The following is a 17,174-nucleotide window of genomic DNA, read 5'->3' on the forward strand; positions in this document are numbered from 1 at the left end:
TAAGTAAATAAAAATAAACACTTACCCCAATTTTAAACCGATTAGGGCCTTCTGTTGACCTATTGTCCTCTCAATACTGCTGGACACCAAATATAGTGTGAGAAACTGAGGATTTTTTTTTTTTTTTCAAGGACAGAATTAAGTACCTTTTCACTCGGTCATCTCTACCTATAATTAACCTAGAGATTTTTGTGTTGCCACGACAGTGCCTAACTATGATTCTAAAAGTTTATGCTTTCCTCTTAAATGTTTAGTCACATTAGCAACATTGTGGCAAAATTGCATGGGCATTAAAGGTCTAATGCCTATTATCAAAAGTGTAGCAATGTATGAAGCATAGCTCAAATTTTTCCATGTGAGAAGGAGCTTGAGATCCACTCGTACTCAGAAAAATGGAAGAATAGACACATAATACTTATTCTTCTTAGCAGGTATCATCTGGAGTCGATGGATTGTCCTTGAGTTTACTACACTTCTGATATTGTAAGCCACCGTATCACAGGCGAAGCCAAAAGAGATTAATCTTTTCCTCTTTCTCACACAAACATTATGGCGAACACACCATATCAGATTGATAGCCTGAGTGAGCTAATTCAGTTAGCACTTAGTGCTAATTCAGTTTCAGCCTGTGAAAGCATTAAGTCTTGACTCAGAATTATACTCGGTGTAATAGTGAAATCACATTTAGTCCGAATGTTTTAGAAAGCCCCTGCTAAACAATTAACACAAATGTTTATGACAGTCAGCCACATTGATCAGACTGTACTTCTATTCCTCACAGCCCCATTATCATTCATGTGAAATAATTATGGCATCCTGACTAGGGTCAATCCAATTGGACAAATTTAAAGAAAGTTTGACAGTTCCAAGATCAATTTAATAATTGAATAAAGAATAAAAATAAAACACACACACACTCAGAGTACAGACTGGCAGTTTAAATTAATGATAAATGTATTTTTTTTTCTTTACTTAAATGACTGAGCATCATATACAGAGGCATAGAATAACTGTAAACCAGAACCGAAAAAGACAGAGAAGATTTATGTACAAATACAAAATTAATCATTCAGTATTTCTCCCAGAGAAGGAAGGAAGGTATGCTGGTGAAAGAAAAAGAAAAAAAAAAAAGAAAAATAAGAGAAATATGGCAGGATGGAGAGGTATTAGTACACACACTTTGGTTCCCTTATATCTTTTGTCATCTACACCTGGATTGTGAGAAATGTGGCACGCGATGGGTGGTGCAGGCTTTTCCTGGGGTCAGTAGCTGGAAACTAAATAGAGGTGTGTGTGTGTGTGTGTGTGTGTCGCAGTGTGTGGCTCATAACAGCAGGCAGCCGCCTCTCTTCTTGCGCTTGCGGACCTGCAGTGCCGCCCTGGTGGCCATCTCAAACACCTCCCGCACTCCGTCCTTCGTTTTAGCCGAACACTCTAAATATCCAAATGCACTGATCCGGTTAGCCATGTCACGGCCCTCCTCTGGTTTTACAGGTTCCTGAAACATACACATATACGATAAGAGGCAGAATTCTAAAAAAAAAAAAAAGAAACTTTCACTACTGTTCAAAAGTTTAGGGATTTTTTTTTTCTTTCCTGCAAGTACGCATTCAATTGATCAAAAGTGACATTAAAAGACATTTACAAAAGATTTTGATGTCAAATAAATTAATTTTGAACTTTCTATTCATCAAATAAATCCTGAAAAATATATCACCGATACCACAAACATATTATGCAGCAGCATAAGTTTTCAACATTGATAAGAAATGTTTTTTGAGCACCAAATCAGCATATTAAAATGATTATGAATCATGTTAAACTAAAAACCGCCAATGTTTTGAACATTTAAGTTGAACTTTTACGTACTTGCATACTGATTACAAAGCAGAAGTAGGTTACAACAAAATGATCGACAGCTATGAAATGATCCAAAATAAACCCCCCCAAAAAAACATGGACCTCATCCAGGACAAAACAAGTCCTACTTACAGTGTTCAATACACCATACTGCAGACTATATGCTGACTGTACAACTGACACTATGGGTGTTCTATACTACTTTTAAAACTAAAACATAAAACAGCAGAATACACTACAATAACAATTTTATACTGCACTACTGTAGTATGCGGAATGTCATGTGGTTTACAATCTGCTACATTCCTGTAGAGATAAAATCAAGGGTTGAGCTCAATGAGCATTCCTAGCCACTAACGACACTGGTGGCTCCCTTAAATGGTGCTTCAATATCTTTAGCCAAAAGAGTTCCTTTTAACACAGTACTTTGTGAGTAGATGAGCAATTTGGGAGAATATGATGGGTCATAATAGTGGAAACTGTGTAAACTGTATACTAAGTTCACATTAGCAAATTATTTGAAATCACATGAACATATATATCTAAAAGTATTATTCTGACTAGTATGGAAGTTTCACTACTGCTTCTGCCTTACGCTTACAAAAACTCTTCAGTATGAAGCAATCCCTGAGGGCCGCTTTATCCCCACAGGAAACAGCTGCATTTCCATTTTCTTTTGTGGCTGTCAGAGACGGGAAGTGTCCTGTTTGTTAAGGCAAGGGCCAACGAAAGGCCTCTGCCGCGTCTCTACTTCAAGTTACTATGGCAAAACCTGTTTATGCACAAACACATCGGTCACACCTGTTTCATCTTAATCAGCTCCCTGCGTGTGTGTTCATCATTCCGCAGGTCCTTTTTATTGCCCACGAGGATGATGGGAACGTTGGGACAGAAATGTTTTACCTCTGGCGTCCATTTCTCTGGAATATTTTCTGGAAGAGACCAGAAAAAAAAAAAAAAGTTATGAAACCTGGCATCATTGTTAGATACTTTTAGAAATAATTTCATTCAGTAACATTCAATTATAAATAATACAGTAAAAGAAGAGTCTTTATATTTAATAAATTCTCTTAAATTTTACCTTGATGTAATCTTTACCAGTTTAATCACTTCCTCAATTTAATTTAAATGTAATATACATTTCTGTTGACAAAATCTTTTGTTTTAGTTATTTAAATGTGATAATTTAACAGTTAAAATAAAATTTTGACTGTGAAATAAAACTAATTTACATTTAAAATTACTTTTCTATTTTACTATATCTTTTGATTTTCAAGAAACATTTATTATTATTACCAATGTTTAAAATTGGTAATGTATTTATTTTATTTTTAAGTTAAAAAAAAAAATTATGGAAAGGGTAATAATGCCTCCTTGTTGAATAAGTGTGTTAATTTCTTCCCAACAAAATAAAATAAATAAATCTTGATGTGTGTAGTTGGGTACCTAAACTATCTGGACTGTCTATAGAGAAACACATCAGAATAACATCTGTGTCTGGATAGGACAATGGCCTCAACCGATCATAGTCTTCCTGACCAGCTGTGTCCCATAGAGCCAACTCCACCTGAGAGAGAGAGAGAGAGAGAGAGAGAGAGACTTCAGTATTGTTTGTCAGCTGAAGGTGTGTGTCTGGACTTTGAGTGGCCTTCATGTTAATATCAGTAGCCATAAATATAAAACCCATTTATAAACCTGAGGCTATTTAAAAATATAACTGCAGTCCACACTGGTCTTCGATGAGAAAACTAAATATTCAAGGGTTAAAAGGCTTGATTTTTTTGAGTGAATAAACTAAATGAAGATGAAATTTGAGTACTGGAGCATAAAGAAAATAAAATGCATTTTCCTTTTTTTATTTTTTTTTTATCAAAGGTTCTGAAATCATATCTATCCCGAATCTAAACATTCTTTCCAGTATTCATTTCAATATTGTGTGTACGCTGATTTAACTTTTCTCACAATACATCTATAGCATGTCTGTTCAGGTCGACCACGAATTTGGGCTAAAAATATGACGGGCTGCAGAAACACCCTATTCCCTCAATCAAACAAACATACAAGTGGCCCATTCTCAGTGCTTCTGTCCACAAAACGAAGAAGAAGCACTGTGTACAGGGCTATTTCAGGAAAACTGACCTGTTTGCTGTCCACCTCTATATCAGCGATGTAGTTTTCAAACACAGTAGGCACGTAGACCTCGGGGAACTGGTCTTTACTGAACACAATCAGCAAGCAGGTTTTCCCACAGGCTCCATCTCCCACAATCACCAGTTTCTTACGGATAGCAGCCATCACTACAGAAAGAGAGAGGAAGAGATTTTACCATAAAAAGTGGTTAAAAAAAATATCATACTTTTATGGATATTTTGTATTTTGATGTAAATGACTCACTGGAAGTAGACTGTCACTTACTACATAGCATTTTAACAAATACACAACTAATGTAATAAAATTGTATATAAGCTTTAATTGTAAATATTAGTTTACATGAATGAATGGAATTGTTTAGATCAGCTTAAACTGTATTTATTACTAAATAAATAAATATTAGCCAAGAAAGATAGTCCATTACAAAACCATAGAAAAAAAAAAAACAAGGTCATGGACGGTGGGAAAATATCCAGATTAGCAGTGATTCCATACAAACATTAATAAAATATATTTGTTCCAGAGAGCCACAAAATACATCATCATAAGTGTCACAACAGTTTCACATGAATGAACCCTTGTAGTGTAATACACAACACAATAGAGTGTAGCACAATCTGTTCCAAGATCAATCGTCCATTTATGCAGAATCAGGAGGCCAAAATGCTGATCAAGGACCTAGCTGACCCACAAAATGAATATCACACCGGAATGAAATGAGCACATTTTGTTCTAGGCCTTATTTGGAGCTTCTGGACTTTTTGCATCCACACAGACAGAAACAAGGCCAGAGCATGAAAAACATGGAAAAATACAGTAAGAGAGAGAGGGAGACTTTCCTGCCCCACCCTTTTCCTCCCTTTCCCACAATCTGGAGAAAAAAATAAGGACACAATGGTCCAAAAAATGTGAAAGCTAAAGAACATACTAAAAGCCACACAATTTACTTTAAATATTGCCAATCCAACCAGCTGCCCGCATTTAAGCAGGACACACACGTATAGGGCAGCATTGCTGCCATACAGTAGCCCAGTGAACGGGGCTACATGATTTTGGCTTCTGTGAGTAACAGCAGACTGAGACAAATTCAGAACATGTCAGACGTAGCACATAGGTATACAGAAATTTATACTACCACATTTAAAACAAAAGTTGGCATTTACCACCACAAGCACACCAGCAGGCCAACAAGCTCAAAAAAAAAAAAAAATAAAAATAAAAAATAGTTTGGACTTAAATCATAGTGTCAATACCAATCAATACCAATACTATGGTATTCGTTGAATTACTTTTAGGTACAATGTACCACAGATCAAAGTACTGTGGTATTAGCATAAACTACTGCTCTAAAGTTTGGGTTCAGTAAAAATAATCTTTTGAAAGGAAATAATACTTCTATTCAAACTCAACAACTTTATTTCAAATAAATGCTGTTCTTTTTAATTGTCTATAAATCAAATAATCCTGAACAAATGTATCAGTTTCCACAAAAAAAAAAAATATATAAAATAATAATATTAAGCAACCTAACTGATTTTAATACTATGTCAGAATAGCATACCGGAAGTTGAGTTTTATAGCGGACGGAGTCTGTCAATTTTAATTAAAAATAGTTTATACAGGGGTATGCTGTTTTGACAGGCCCTGGTTTAATAAAAATACAGTTTATAAAGGGGTATGCTGTTTACCGCATGTAATCTTATTATGTTTAAATTTAAGGCATGCGCATAAACCGAAGGGGGGGAGGGGGGGGGGTACTGAACTACTATAGTATACTATAATACTAGAATCTAAAAAATAGAATCTGAAATTACACATAACTAAAATCTGGACTTATGGCTGTTGAAAATTTTGCTTTGCCATTAAAGGAATACATTTAAAGGTACAATTTGTAAGATATTTGCAGTAAAATATCCAAAAACCACTAGGCTAGTGTGTTATATATTTTGTCCAGCTGATTACTAACAATATCTCTAATGTTTTCAACTACTTGTAAATCATGAGAAAATTCCTATTCTAAACAGGGACACAGGCAGAGCAGTCGCCTGTCAATGACGTTAGTTACCCTTCATTACCGCCTTTAACGACGTAGAAACCACATGACAATAGTGTCGTGGGTAAACGCGGAAGTAGTGTCTAGTGTCCAGCAAACCACTAGCTTGTTTCAAGTAGTTCCTTATTTACCTTTTCTTGCACGTTTTTTGGTGAATTGTGTTACTTATTTATGGAACATAATTACTGTTTACCGTCTGCCGCTGGTTCTGTCGACAAGGACAGCTCCTGTAAACGTTAGAGTACGGGCCAACCAAATGACCCGAGAAGAGTTTGGGACAAGAAGAGAGAAAGAGCGAGGATTACTATCGGTGTTGCATTTTCTAGATGGAGAGAGCTTCGCGACAAACTTCAACTAGAAAGAGATGACGATCTCGTTTGTGTTTTACTCGACAGGAGAGTTGTTTTTATTCGTATCTTTAAAGAAAACATATGCTATTATAACAAACAACAAGATTAGTATTATGGGGCATACATGCCAAACGCGGGGCATCGCATCTCTAGACCCGCGCGAGGACGCGTCTGATCCATAGTCTTATCGCGTCTTTGCATTGACTTTGTATGTAATCTACTCGTGCAAATCGTTGAACTCGCATTTGATGTGTATTCCCAATTATTGTGTTTGAATGTACACGAGTGTATATATTTGTTGAACAAGTGGTAATCGTTTTCATATCGTCTGATTGATGGCCGTCAGCGGTTGGGTAGAAGACAACAAATCCCATCATTCCATGCTCCTCCTTAGCATCATCAAACAATGCGATTGTTATTGTTTTGGTAGTGCGCTCTCTAGCGTCAGGTCCTACAACCTGTACCTTTAATTTAAAAATGTATTAAAATAGAAAAGTTATTTTAAATTGCAATAATACTTCACAATTTTACTGATAACTGTATTTTTGATCAAATAAATTCCTGCTTGGTGAGCATGTATTTCAAAAGATATTACCAAACTTTTGACCTGTAGTAAATGTACCTTTAAAATACTTTTAGTATTTACTTCAGTGTGTGTGAAGGGATACACAAATTAACGAATGGCTCAACATTTTATTACTGTAGTTTCAAACTAGTCATGACTGTGCAGCTTCATAATGAGGCATTTGGAATGGATGGTCACAGGAAGTTGTCAGCTGACCCCAGACACTGAACTTCCAAAAAAAAAAAAAAAAAAAAAAAAAAAAAATTCAGAGGATGTGTTCTGAGAGAAAGAATAGAACCAAAACAGGTCAGTGCTATTCTTGAATATATGTCCCTGGAGAGAGAAATGCGTTCTTGGTGACAGCAGCCTGGTTTCTCACATCCACACGCATTCATCTCACTGCCATTATCCCAAGCCCTTCAAACACACCCAGGTCTGCCCACTCTGGAACACCACTGGCTTTTTGAAACAGTTGAGAAGAACTCGAAAATCTACAGAATTTACATATCAATTCACTGAAAATTAAATGAGTTCATTTTTTGTTTGGAGATTCAGAAATCTGTGATATTTCATATTGGGAATTTCCCACAGTGCTTTGCTCTGGGAATGCTGCCCCATCTCTGAGGGCACAATGAGCAAACATTTCCTCAACCTCTGGTGGCAGGATTAGGAGCAGCTCACTTCCTGTTCTGAAAACTCCCTTCCTGTTCACACACAGGCTCCCAAAAAACTGTATTTGTTAAATTAAGAGATTGCAACCCTCATAAAATCACACAGCTACATCAGTGTAAAGCACTGTTAAACCAAAGCAGTGTATTTTTTAAAAATATTATTTATTATACGATCATAGTATTTATTAAGAATTTGTATTAGCTTTTATATATTCAGTTTTCATTTTAACTTTAGCTTTCTCTTTTGTGCTTGTCATTTTCTCTTTAGCTTAATTTTTTTTTTTCTCCATTTCTAGTAATTGTAGTACTTCAATTTATATGCATTCTATTTCAGGTAGTTTATCAAGGCAATATTTTTTATTTAGGTTTTTTAGATTTTATTTTATTTCAGCTTTGTTTCAGTTAACCTAAATTAAACTAAACTGAATAGACAAGTCAATAATGAAAATAGTTCTCCACAAGTCTAACATCCAGAGTTGAGTCAAGCGCTGTGCTGAATCAGCAAGAGTTCATTAGAAGAAAATGAGAAAGTGAGTTTCATTATGATTGATACGCATCTATAACATCTCGATACAACCTGGATATGGAAAGTGAATGAGATTTAAATTGGATTCAGGAGGGGGTTTAGTCCTTCTGCTTCAAAGATTTCCATAAGGGAACATGGGATAATCGAGTCCAGTCCATCATGACAGCCTTCTTTTCTCTAAACCCACTGTAGAAATGACACACACGCACACACACACACTCTCTCTCTCTCAACAGGGCCCAGGAGAGCGTTTCGTGGTGTTCAGTGGACGAACTGACACATTAAATGGTTTCAATTGACCTTGAGCCGCAGGAGCTGTGTAGTGAAGGATCTGTAATAAGCTGGCCAGACCAGCATATATTCATGATAAAATTGTGACAATTTGGCTGGTGATATCAAATTAAGCAACACTGAGAACTTCTAATGTGCTTTTAATTTGGCCATTAAGCTTCCTGAAGACCATGTGTCAATACATTATAGTTTCTAGTTCCCACTTTGTCTCACAGGAATGGGAGCGTAGTTTTAAATGGAGTTGGTAAATTTGACTCAATCATTGTCAAAAATCAAAAACTGTCAGTCATTTATGCATATCATAGGCTGCATTTATTTGATCAAAAATAGTCAGGAAACAGTAAGAGTAATTGTTAAATATTATCATGTATTTAATAATATATGAATAATGATATAACACAATAACAGTGAAATATTTAACAGTGCATGACCGTATTAACAGTGCATGACCGTATTACTTACTGTTACTTTTGATCAATTTAATGCATTCTTTTGGAATACAGCACATTTCTTAAAAAAAAAAACAACAACAACAAAAAAAAACCCCCACAAGACTACTGACCCCAAAGTTTCAAACGGTAGTGGAAAAGCTACAGAAAAATTAAATTACAGAAAATAAATACTGGTACATAAAAATGGGTAGTAAACAATATACTGGCATCAAGAGATATATAGTAAAAAGTCTATACTGCCCAGACTGTATGCTAGGGTGCGTCTCCTCCTGGCACTCGCTCTATAAAGCCTGCAGTCATCTGTCAGTCTGCCTGGTCACTGAGAGGACACTGTAACGTTTGAACCGAGTAACTCTCGCTCTCTCTCTATCTCGCTCACACAAAGGCCTCAGACAGGTTGGGAACATGAGAAAAATGAAATGGTGCTGAATGATGCTCGTGTGAGTCCTTAGGAAGTAACGGCTGATGTGAGCACAGGCGAGAGTGTGTCTGGAGGACGATGTGAATATATGATGCCTGCAGTGGGAGCCGCAGCACTCAGAGCTCTGTGAAACATGTGTCTGAGCCTCATAGGCAAGTTGTAAAATCACTCTGCAGCACTTGGTCTTCCTAAAGCTCACACCAACTAGCACAATGACCCTGTTTACTATGGATAAGCAAAAGGATGTTTCGAAATCAAATAGTTCGGTAAGCAGTCTGACCTGGAAATAGGGCTGTTACAGTATGAGATTTTCACTACATGATTATTGTAGTTTAAAGAATTCACGATACTGATATTATTGCGAAATCTATAGTCAATACCAGTATATTGTGGCATCTCGAGACCTGTATAATTAAGCTCCCTTAACAAAGGAGGATAACTGCAATAACTATATTGGCATCCACACCAACAAATGAAAACATTGTTTATTATAAGCAAATGCTGCAGTTTTGATGTAACTGCTGCTTTAAATCCTCAAGATTCTTAAAGTGGGGTGGATTCTGATTGGCTGCCAATGTTTCTATCATGTTCAGCTAGAAAACGTTGTTCCTAAAGCGATTCCAATGTTATCATTCCTCTGTGTCATTATCACTTTAGCTGTGGTCTGGACTTCTGTTCTCACAGAATTAAACTGATTAGTAAAACTAAGTAACTACAGTCACATATCCTCAGTGTGAATGAGACTTTAGGCTGGTTCTGGGTTTAACTGATCCCAATAGCGTGAGTTTAGGATCTATTTTTGCATTCAAAAACAGATGGACAGAGTACAACTGCACAGAATGCATGTCTCCTATTTACAAGTTATTGAGGGACTATTTTTTCCTCATGTGCTTTGTTAAAACTGTAACACTAATACTACACACACACACACACACAAAAACATACATACATTATATATATATATATATATATATATATATATATAAAAACACACACACACCAAGAAACTAATTAGTAACTAGTTATATTAATCTAGTCATACACACCACTAGTCATACACAAAGAAACTAATTAGTAAAACTAGTCATAATCGACTAATCGTGCATCGAATACATTTTGATCAGAAATTGATGTTCTAAGCTCTGAGACCAATGCACAATGAACAAAGTTCCATGAACCTTGATGTAACAACTGGCCACATTATTTTCAGCAGGAATCTCACTGCTCTGTATGCATCCGAGGGAATTTAACTCAGTACAAGTATGAACAGGTAAAGAAGATAAATCTCTCCATCTAGGAGATCTGACTGGAGCTTCAATATACTCAAACCCACTGGAGCACATTAGAAATATTTAATGGGCTATAAGTATTTATTTAATAAGGTGAAGCTCTGCCATTAATTCACAGCTAATCTCACAATTAATGACCTGTAGAGACCTTCAGGGGGGTCCACTGGGACTTTAAGACTGAGACACCTCACACAAACACAGTGGAGCACACACTTATTCTTTTGCCACTGTATCACAATACGGTTTTATATTTAAAACACACACACACACAAATTAAAATGCAGGCAAAACCGAATTTAACCAGGACTTTGGAAAGTATTTCCTGATTTGTGTCCTCAATGATCCTGTGAGGGGCTCAACCTCAAACCAAAACTCACCAACTACACTTTTCTTATCTTTGTCTAACTCCCCTTTCTTTTTGATTGAACCACCAAACCACTTTAAGATTAGGAGCATCCCTTGCTGTGTTTTTCTAGTAGGTGATGGTATGAATCAAGCTTATTTAAACATTGCAGCAAAGTTCCATGGGAGAATATCTTAAAAAAAAAAAAAAAAAAAAAGATCCTTCAGTTTGTCATTATTTTTTACCTTCATAACCTAAAAGCTGAAATCACATAAAGAAGCTTCTGAAAACCTAAAAGTCTATTAGTGATAACACCTGCGTAAACACGTAGTGTAACTGTACACCACTGTGTGCCAATGACACTGAACACACAGCAAGACTGGAGAATATGGAAGTGTCAGGCAGGGACAGTTCACACAAAAAGAAAACTCTATTTTTATTATTATCATCATCACTGGGCAGGTTAAGAATGTTTCAGCTTAACTAGAGACCTTAACTTGAGAACTGTTTCATTTGTGGTCAACATTTAACAGAAAAAATATTCTCTAATTAAATTTTTTTTTTTTTTTTTGTTAAAATAATTTCTCATAACGAAGAAAGCCATTCATTTAAAAATATCCCCAAAAAGTGCAGTTCTTCGGCGGTGTTTGTCATTGGTTGTGCTTTTAATGCATGCATTTTGCCTGGCAAACAAAAGTCTTGGAAACTAAGGGTACGAAGTCTCTGTAGCATAAAAAGATAACAGAGATTAAACCTGAGTTTATGATTCGATGTGTGGGAAACTGCACACCCGCCACACAAAACATTGTGAAGATAACTCTAAACTTTTTTTAATAACTTATAAACCATTAAAGACAGACCTACTGTGAGCTACAAAGTTGTCTATCAATGTTGTACACTTTTTTTGAAGCCATCAGCCTGCACTGTTTCAACTTATTTTTTATTAATGGCATTTAATAGTGGATTTCCTGGTGAAAAACTACATTACCCATGATTCTGCAAAGAAATTTCCACCAGGCAGAGAATGTCAATCTTCAGCAATCGCAACACACCCAAACACAACAAAATAAACACTAGCCGCATTTGCATTACAGATTTGCGCAAAACTTTGTTTTTTAATTTAGGAATTAAAAAAAATTATGCAAAATGATATTCACGATTAGTCATGGCAATGGATTTTGGCTATATTCATTTAAAGAAGACATATGCATGTATCTTTATAGAAGCACAGAGAGCCACTTCAGAAATGTGCGTGGCGCGTCTGAAATAAACAAGAATTGATTAGAGTGGCCACAATCAGCTTCATGGCCTTATCAGAGCCACAATGCACAGTGGACGTGCACAGTGTAAACTGTCTATGCATTAATGATAGGGAAAGCCCCTTATACTGGAGAGTGCCCACAAAGTGTTTCTTGGAGGTTATAGTACATTGAAGAATGATCATATGACTTTTTACATACACCATGTAAAATGAATTTGTAAGTGAACAAATCAATATTTAGTCTATCTTCAGCCACAATAATCAATTATTACTTAACACCAGCTGCAACAATCCCTAATTACCCTGCACCTGTCACTGTGTGTATAGCAGTGCTGTTATTTTGTGCAGTGTCATGTCTTATCACCTGTGTTAGATGTGAAAAAAGTGTGTTTGTTTGTGTGGAAAACCAGATGAGGTATTTTACAAACCACTTGCTCAGGTCCTGGTGACACTTGGCATGCAGACTGTCAGATAGCTACAGCTACACTTTTACTACGTGAATCATTGACCCCGAGGGTGATAGCCAATCAACAGCAAATGCCAGACAGAAGCACACATATGCCTTATGCTTCTGTGGAGCAGCAGCGGTTCCTTAGATCGGATTCTCCACATGACAGTAGAGAGAAGAGTACAGAAGATTAAACTCCAATTTAAAGGTCTCCTGAGTGCTCGCTGATGTTTGGCTTCGTTATTACACTGAGAAAGGAAACACTTCCAGTGTATCACACACATCAAGGCCGGAAATCAGAAACAAATATCTCAACTTTATATAAAGTTCTTAAGTTTAATAGAAACAATAATTAATACACATCATTGTAAATAATGACTGCACATAACTAGGTGGTGAGTGTGTCTCTGATTTCAACTTACAAAGAAAGAAGAAAAGACAAAAGCCTCAGCATAGCAAAACAGAATGGAAAGATTTCTCCAACAGAAACAGAAAAAGCAGAAGGGTCTGACCTACTTGAATGTTTGTTCTTGTTCCTAGAGAGAGGGGGAGTTGGAGAGGAGAAAAAGAGGGTGTCCTAATTAAAGACCGTCCTCTCTTCCTCCTCCACTACCCTTTTTTCCACTCTTTCTCACATGATCAGGTCACCATCAGAGAGAAAATGGACTGTAGCCCAGAGGGCTAACACTGACCTGAAAACAGCTTTCCATGGGCAATCACTCAAAAACGGTGACAATGTACACTACAAACTGATATTTAAGCAGTCAGAAAGTGAGCAAAATGTAGCAGCTACTAGTTTGGACAAGTCCGCTTCTCTACGTTTTTACAGTGAGTGGTGTAGTGTAAAAAAAAAAATATATATATATATAAATATATATATACTCTTATTTCCGGCATAAAGAATCTGCTTTCCTTTTCCAGAAGAATGAAACATGGGAATCTAGCTGTATTAATGCTGACCTCTGTTTGATCTAGGGTTTCCAACCCTAGTTCAACGACCCCTTGGTGGTTAAAGAGACATAGCAAGGAATCCAAAGGGGGACATGATGCAAAAGAACCATGAGCCGGTATTTGAATTCAGGTTGATCAAAATGCAACTGTGCTGCAACTTTTGCATTACATAGCTATAGGCCCCATACTTTTGACACTTTTACCATTACCTCTGGCCCCTGAGGGCATGACAGACCTCACACTTCTAACTTAAAATAGCTCCTCTACTTTACAAATGCCTGATATCACAGGAGCAGAAAACAGCCCAGATGACACAACAGCAGACAGATGCCCCTCAAGGACATTTACCTGATTATTAACAAGCAGGAAGCCACCCTTTAAACATTTTGCTTATGTAAAAATAAATGTAAACAAACAAACCTCCCAGTTTACACATTTGATAATTCATTTTCGGATAAAATGTCAGTTCTGTTTTGATTATCTTGCAGTTATTTAGCATGTGCAGTGTTTGCATTACTAATGTTATTTGTGGTGCCGACTAAAGCACTGAAGGCTGCTTCCGAAATCAAACCGGTGCGCCTCACTTTGATGTTTTGGACAGTGAGCTGAATAATGACCCAGATATCGACCTGCACTTCTCAGAGAGTAGTGTGGCAGCAGGCCCACACCTGTTGGCAATGCTGAGGTGGCACAGCAGACGCAGCCTCCCTAGGATGACTGGTTTACTTAGAGATTCTGCTCAAGAGAGACTAGTGTTTTCCCAACCCTTCGATCCTCTTTTGCGTCAGTTTATCACAGTCAAACTCATCAGATTAAAAAATGGTAAATAGATAAGTACTGTATTCAGTGCACATTACAGTCCTCAGTAGGCACACAAAAAAATCGGTCTAGGTAGGCAGCTCAATATGTTTTATGCCACAGTCATGAGACCTGGAGAAGCAAATGTTGTCTTAACGTGGTGGTGTTTTTTTTTCAGAGAGAATAGCTTGGAAATTCCTGCTGAAGTGTGGACTCTTCCTTCCCAAACAAAATGAGGGAGTCACTGCTTTAAACACAAACAACTGAATCATTCCTGTCTAACAAGTTTTTAAATGAAGATTTAACTTTCAATACCCTACAAAACAGACCATGACCAGTTGTTTCTGTCCAAAACACACCAGGGTCAATGACAAACAAGGAAATCCTGGATTACAGAAAGTTGTTTATATTTGTGCTGGTTGCACATTTTTTTTTCAAAATCATTGATTCTGTTTTCTAAAAAAAAAAAAAAAAAAAAAAAAAAAAAAAAAAAAATTAACTTGATATATTTTAAGTGGTGTAAACATCAAGAATACAGTACTAAAGTAATTATTACTCAGTTTTTAATTGTTTTCAAATAGTGTAAATATAATTAATTTTATTTATTAATAATTTAAAATTACATTTTATTTTTTAAATATATTTTTTAATAATTTTACTAATTCATTATCTTACAACAGAAACAATAATTTCAAATAATTACTAAAATGTCCTTTCCTCAAAAATTTCCTAAGCCATTTTGTTTATCTTTGGTTTAGTTTCTTTTCGTTTACATGTCATATCACCAACATCCATATAATGGACATTCGTGTCATGTGACGTCGACATGGCGGCGTTCTGGAGGCGACTTGCTCCGTGTCGAATAAATCATCTTTTTTTTTTTCGTTCGAAGCCTTAAGCTTTCATCTCACGTGAGTATATATTTTAATCATATTACTTAAAAGTAATGTGTAAAACTTTTTAAATTAATAAAATTAATCAATTAATAAAAACGTAAGTGCCCATTTAACATATTCTTGTAAAAATAAATGACAATCACGTCATTGTTCTAAAATTAAAAAAAGAAACAAAAAAAAGAGTTTGACATGAACGCGCTTCAGCGCACAAATGTGTAACATGAACACGCACGAAAGTTATAGTTGTTCTATTTCGAGGCGCGGTCTTTCATCTTTAAGTTTCTTGAATGAATGCTAATCTTTGTGCCTTTATGAGCGTGTTACAGTGTAATGTTTGCGTTTCTAAACTGAACTACGACCTTATGGACCTAAACACAACGATGTGAGGTTTTCAACAGGGGTGTTGCCTCACACTCCCAAGCCAAATCCTTCTGAATCCAGTGCTGTGGTCAAAAACAAACACTGCAAGAACGAGCTGCGCATGAAAACAGGTGGTGACCGCCGCGAAACACACCACAACTTCGGCGACGCATTTGTGTCCTAAAAGATCACAATCAGATATGTTGGTGCGTATGTTTTCCAGGATTTTTAAGAAACACGTTAAGTTGTTGAGATTCATTAAAGACGGTTTACTGAAGCCAACACCTACTTATTTTCTCCCTGCAGAAGTGTCAAGCCGTGAAAGGGCTCTCGCTTTATCCACGAGCTAATCAGAACTAATAATAATCCTCACTGCTTTCAAACTAAACTCTTACCTTCTTATCAAACTGAAGTTTCAGAGCTGAAGGTTTCGTTTTTGCGTGGCGCAGTGTGTGTTCAAGTGTTTGGCTGGCCGTGGAGGAGCGGAGCGCTGCCGTTAGATCCTCCCACAGACCACGGACACAGGCGGCTGGAACTCTCGATGCCCGATCGCTCTTCGCTCCAAGGGCGGAGCTGCCGATTGCAGCCGCGCCCCCAGCCGTTAAAATAGAATGACATCATTGCCAATGCTGCGAGCGGCGGTAGGGGGTTGAGGTGTGGGCGCAGTGCCAGCAGGACCAGTGGATTTAATTCCAAATGCACCATATGCAGCGCTATATGGTCTGAGTCGGATTTTGTTACAAGGCGATTGAACCAAAACCTGTCTGAATGATTCAGTGACGAATCAGTCCAAGTGTTTCTCAAATGACTCACCGACTCAATGAACCGAGCTTATTTCAGAAGGTCCGATTCGCACAAGCTGTTTATTTGAATCGAACTTTCCCAAAGAACCGATTCGCGCAAATGAGTGGGATTTTTCATCAGTGACTTTGAATCAGTTAACAGTTCCAGTAAATAGACGTAAATAGACTTATTATTAGAATAGACCTATCGCACTCAAACTAATGGAACGGATGGTTATGAATCGGTTGACCTATGAAGGCCTAATTGAGAGCGGAATTTTTTTTTCAGCATGTCCCTTTGGATTTCGAAAAGGGCAAAATCAATTCAATTCAATCTTGTGTTTGGAACCTGAAATTCGGAAGGCTCAAATTAACAAAGAGGTTTTAGTGGGAGTCTTTTTCGAAGTAGAAATAGCTGATATATGATGTGGAAAGAGGAGTTTTTAATGAAACTGGAAAGCTTGGGAATTGTGGGGGTAGGCTATATTCTGGCATTATTCCAAATAAACAGATGATCCACAAATAAATATAAAGCATTAACAAAAACTAAACATATTCACAAACTAAATAGAATGAGATCCACAAATAAATCGTAGAGCTTTTACAAGACTGGACGTATAGAGTTTAAAAAGACTTGCATATAAAAAATATATTCACAAATATATGAAAAAAGCAAAATGCTGTGAATGAGGTGGAGAAATGGGCA

At 36.7% G+C, this 17,174-nt stretch overlaps 1 protein-coding gene across 1 annotated transcript; it reads right to left on the reverse strand.

Annotated features, from left to right (window-relative positions):
* Window positions 1-855: 855 nt before the first annotated feature.
* On the reverse strand, window positions 856-16,250 carry rhocb (ras homolog family member Cb). Its single transcript, XM_052604215.1, has 5 exons — window positions 16,082-16,250; window positions 4,000-4,157; window positions 3,307-3,427; window positions 2,662-2,792; window positions 856-1,498 (listed from the first exon to the last, which is right to left on the reverse strand). The coding sequence occupies exons 2-5, from the start codon at window positions 4,153-4,155 to the stop codon at window positions 1,325-1,327; spliced, it is 582 nt and encodes a 193-aa protein (XP_052460175.1). The 5' UTR covers window positions 4,156-4,157; window positions 16,082-16,250; the 3' UTR covers window positions 856-1,324.
* Between the last annotated feature and the right edge of the window lie 924 nt (window positions 16,251-17,174).

Source organism: Carassius gibelio, chromosome A8 (assembly GCF_023724105.1).
Source record: "Carassius gibelio isolate Cgi1373 ecotype wild population from Czech Republic chromosome A8, carGib1.2-hapl.c, whole genome shotgun sequence".
NCBI lineage: Eukaryota > Metazoa > Chordata > Actinopteri > Cypriniformes > Cyprinidae > Carassius > Carassius gibelio.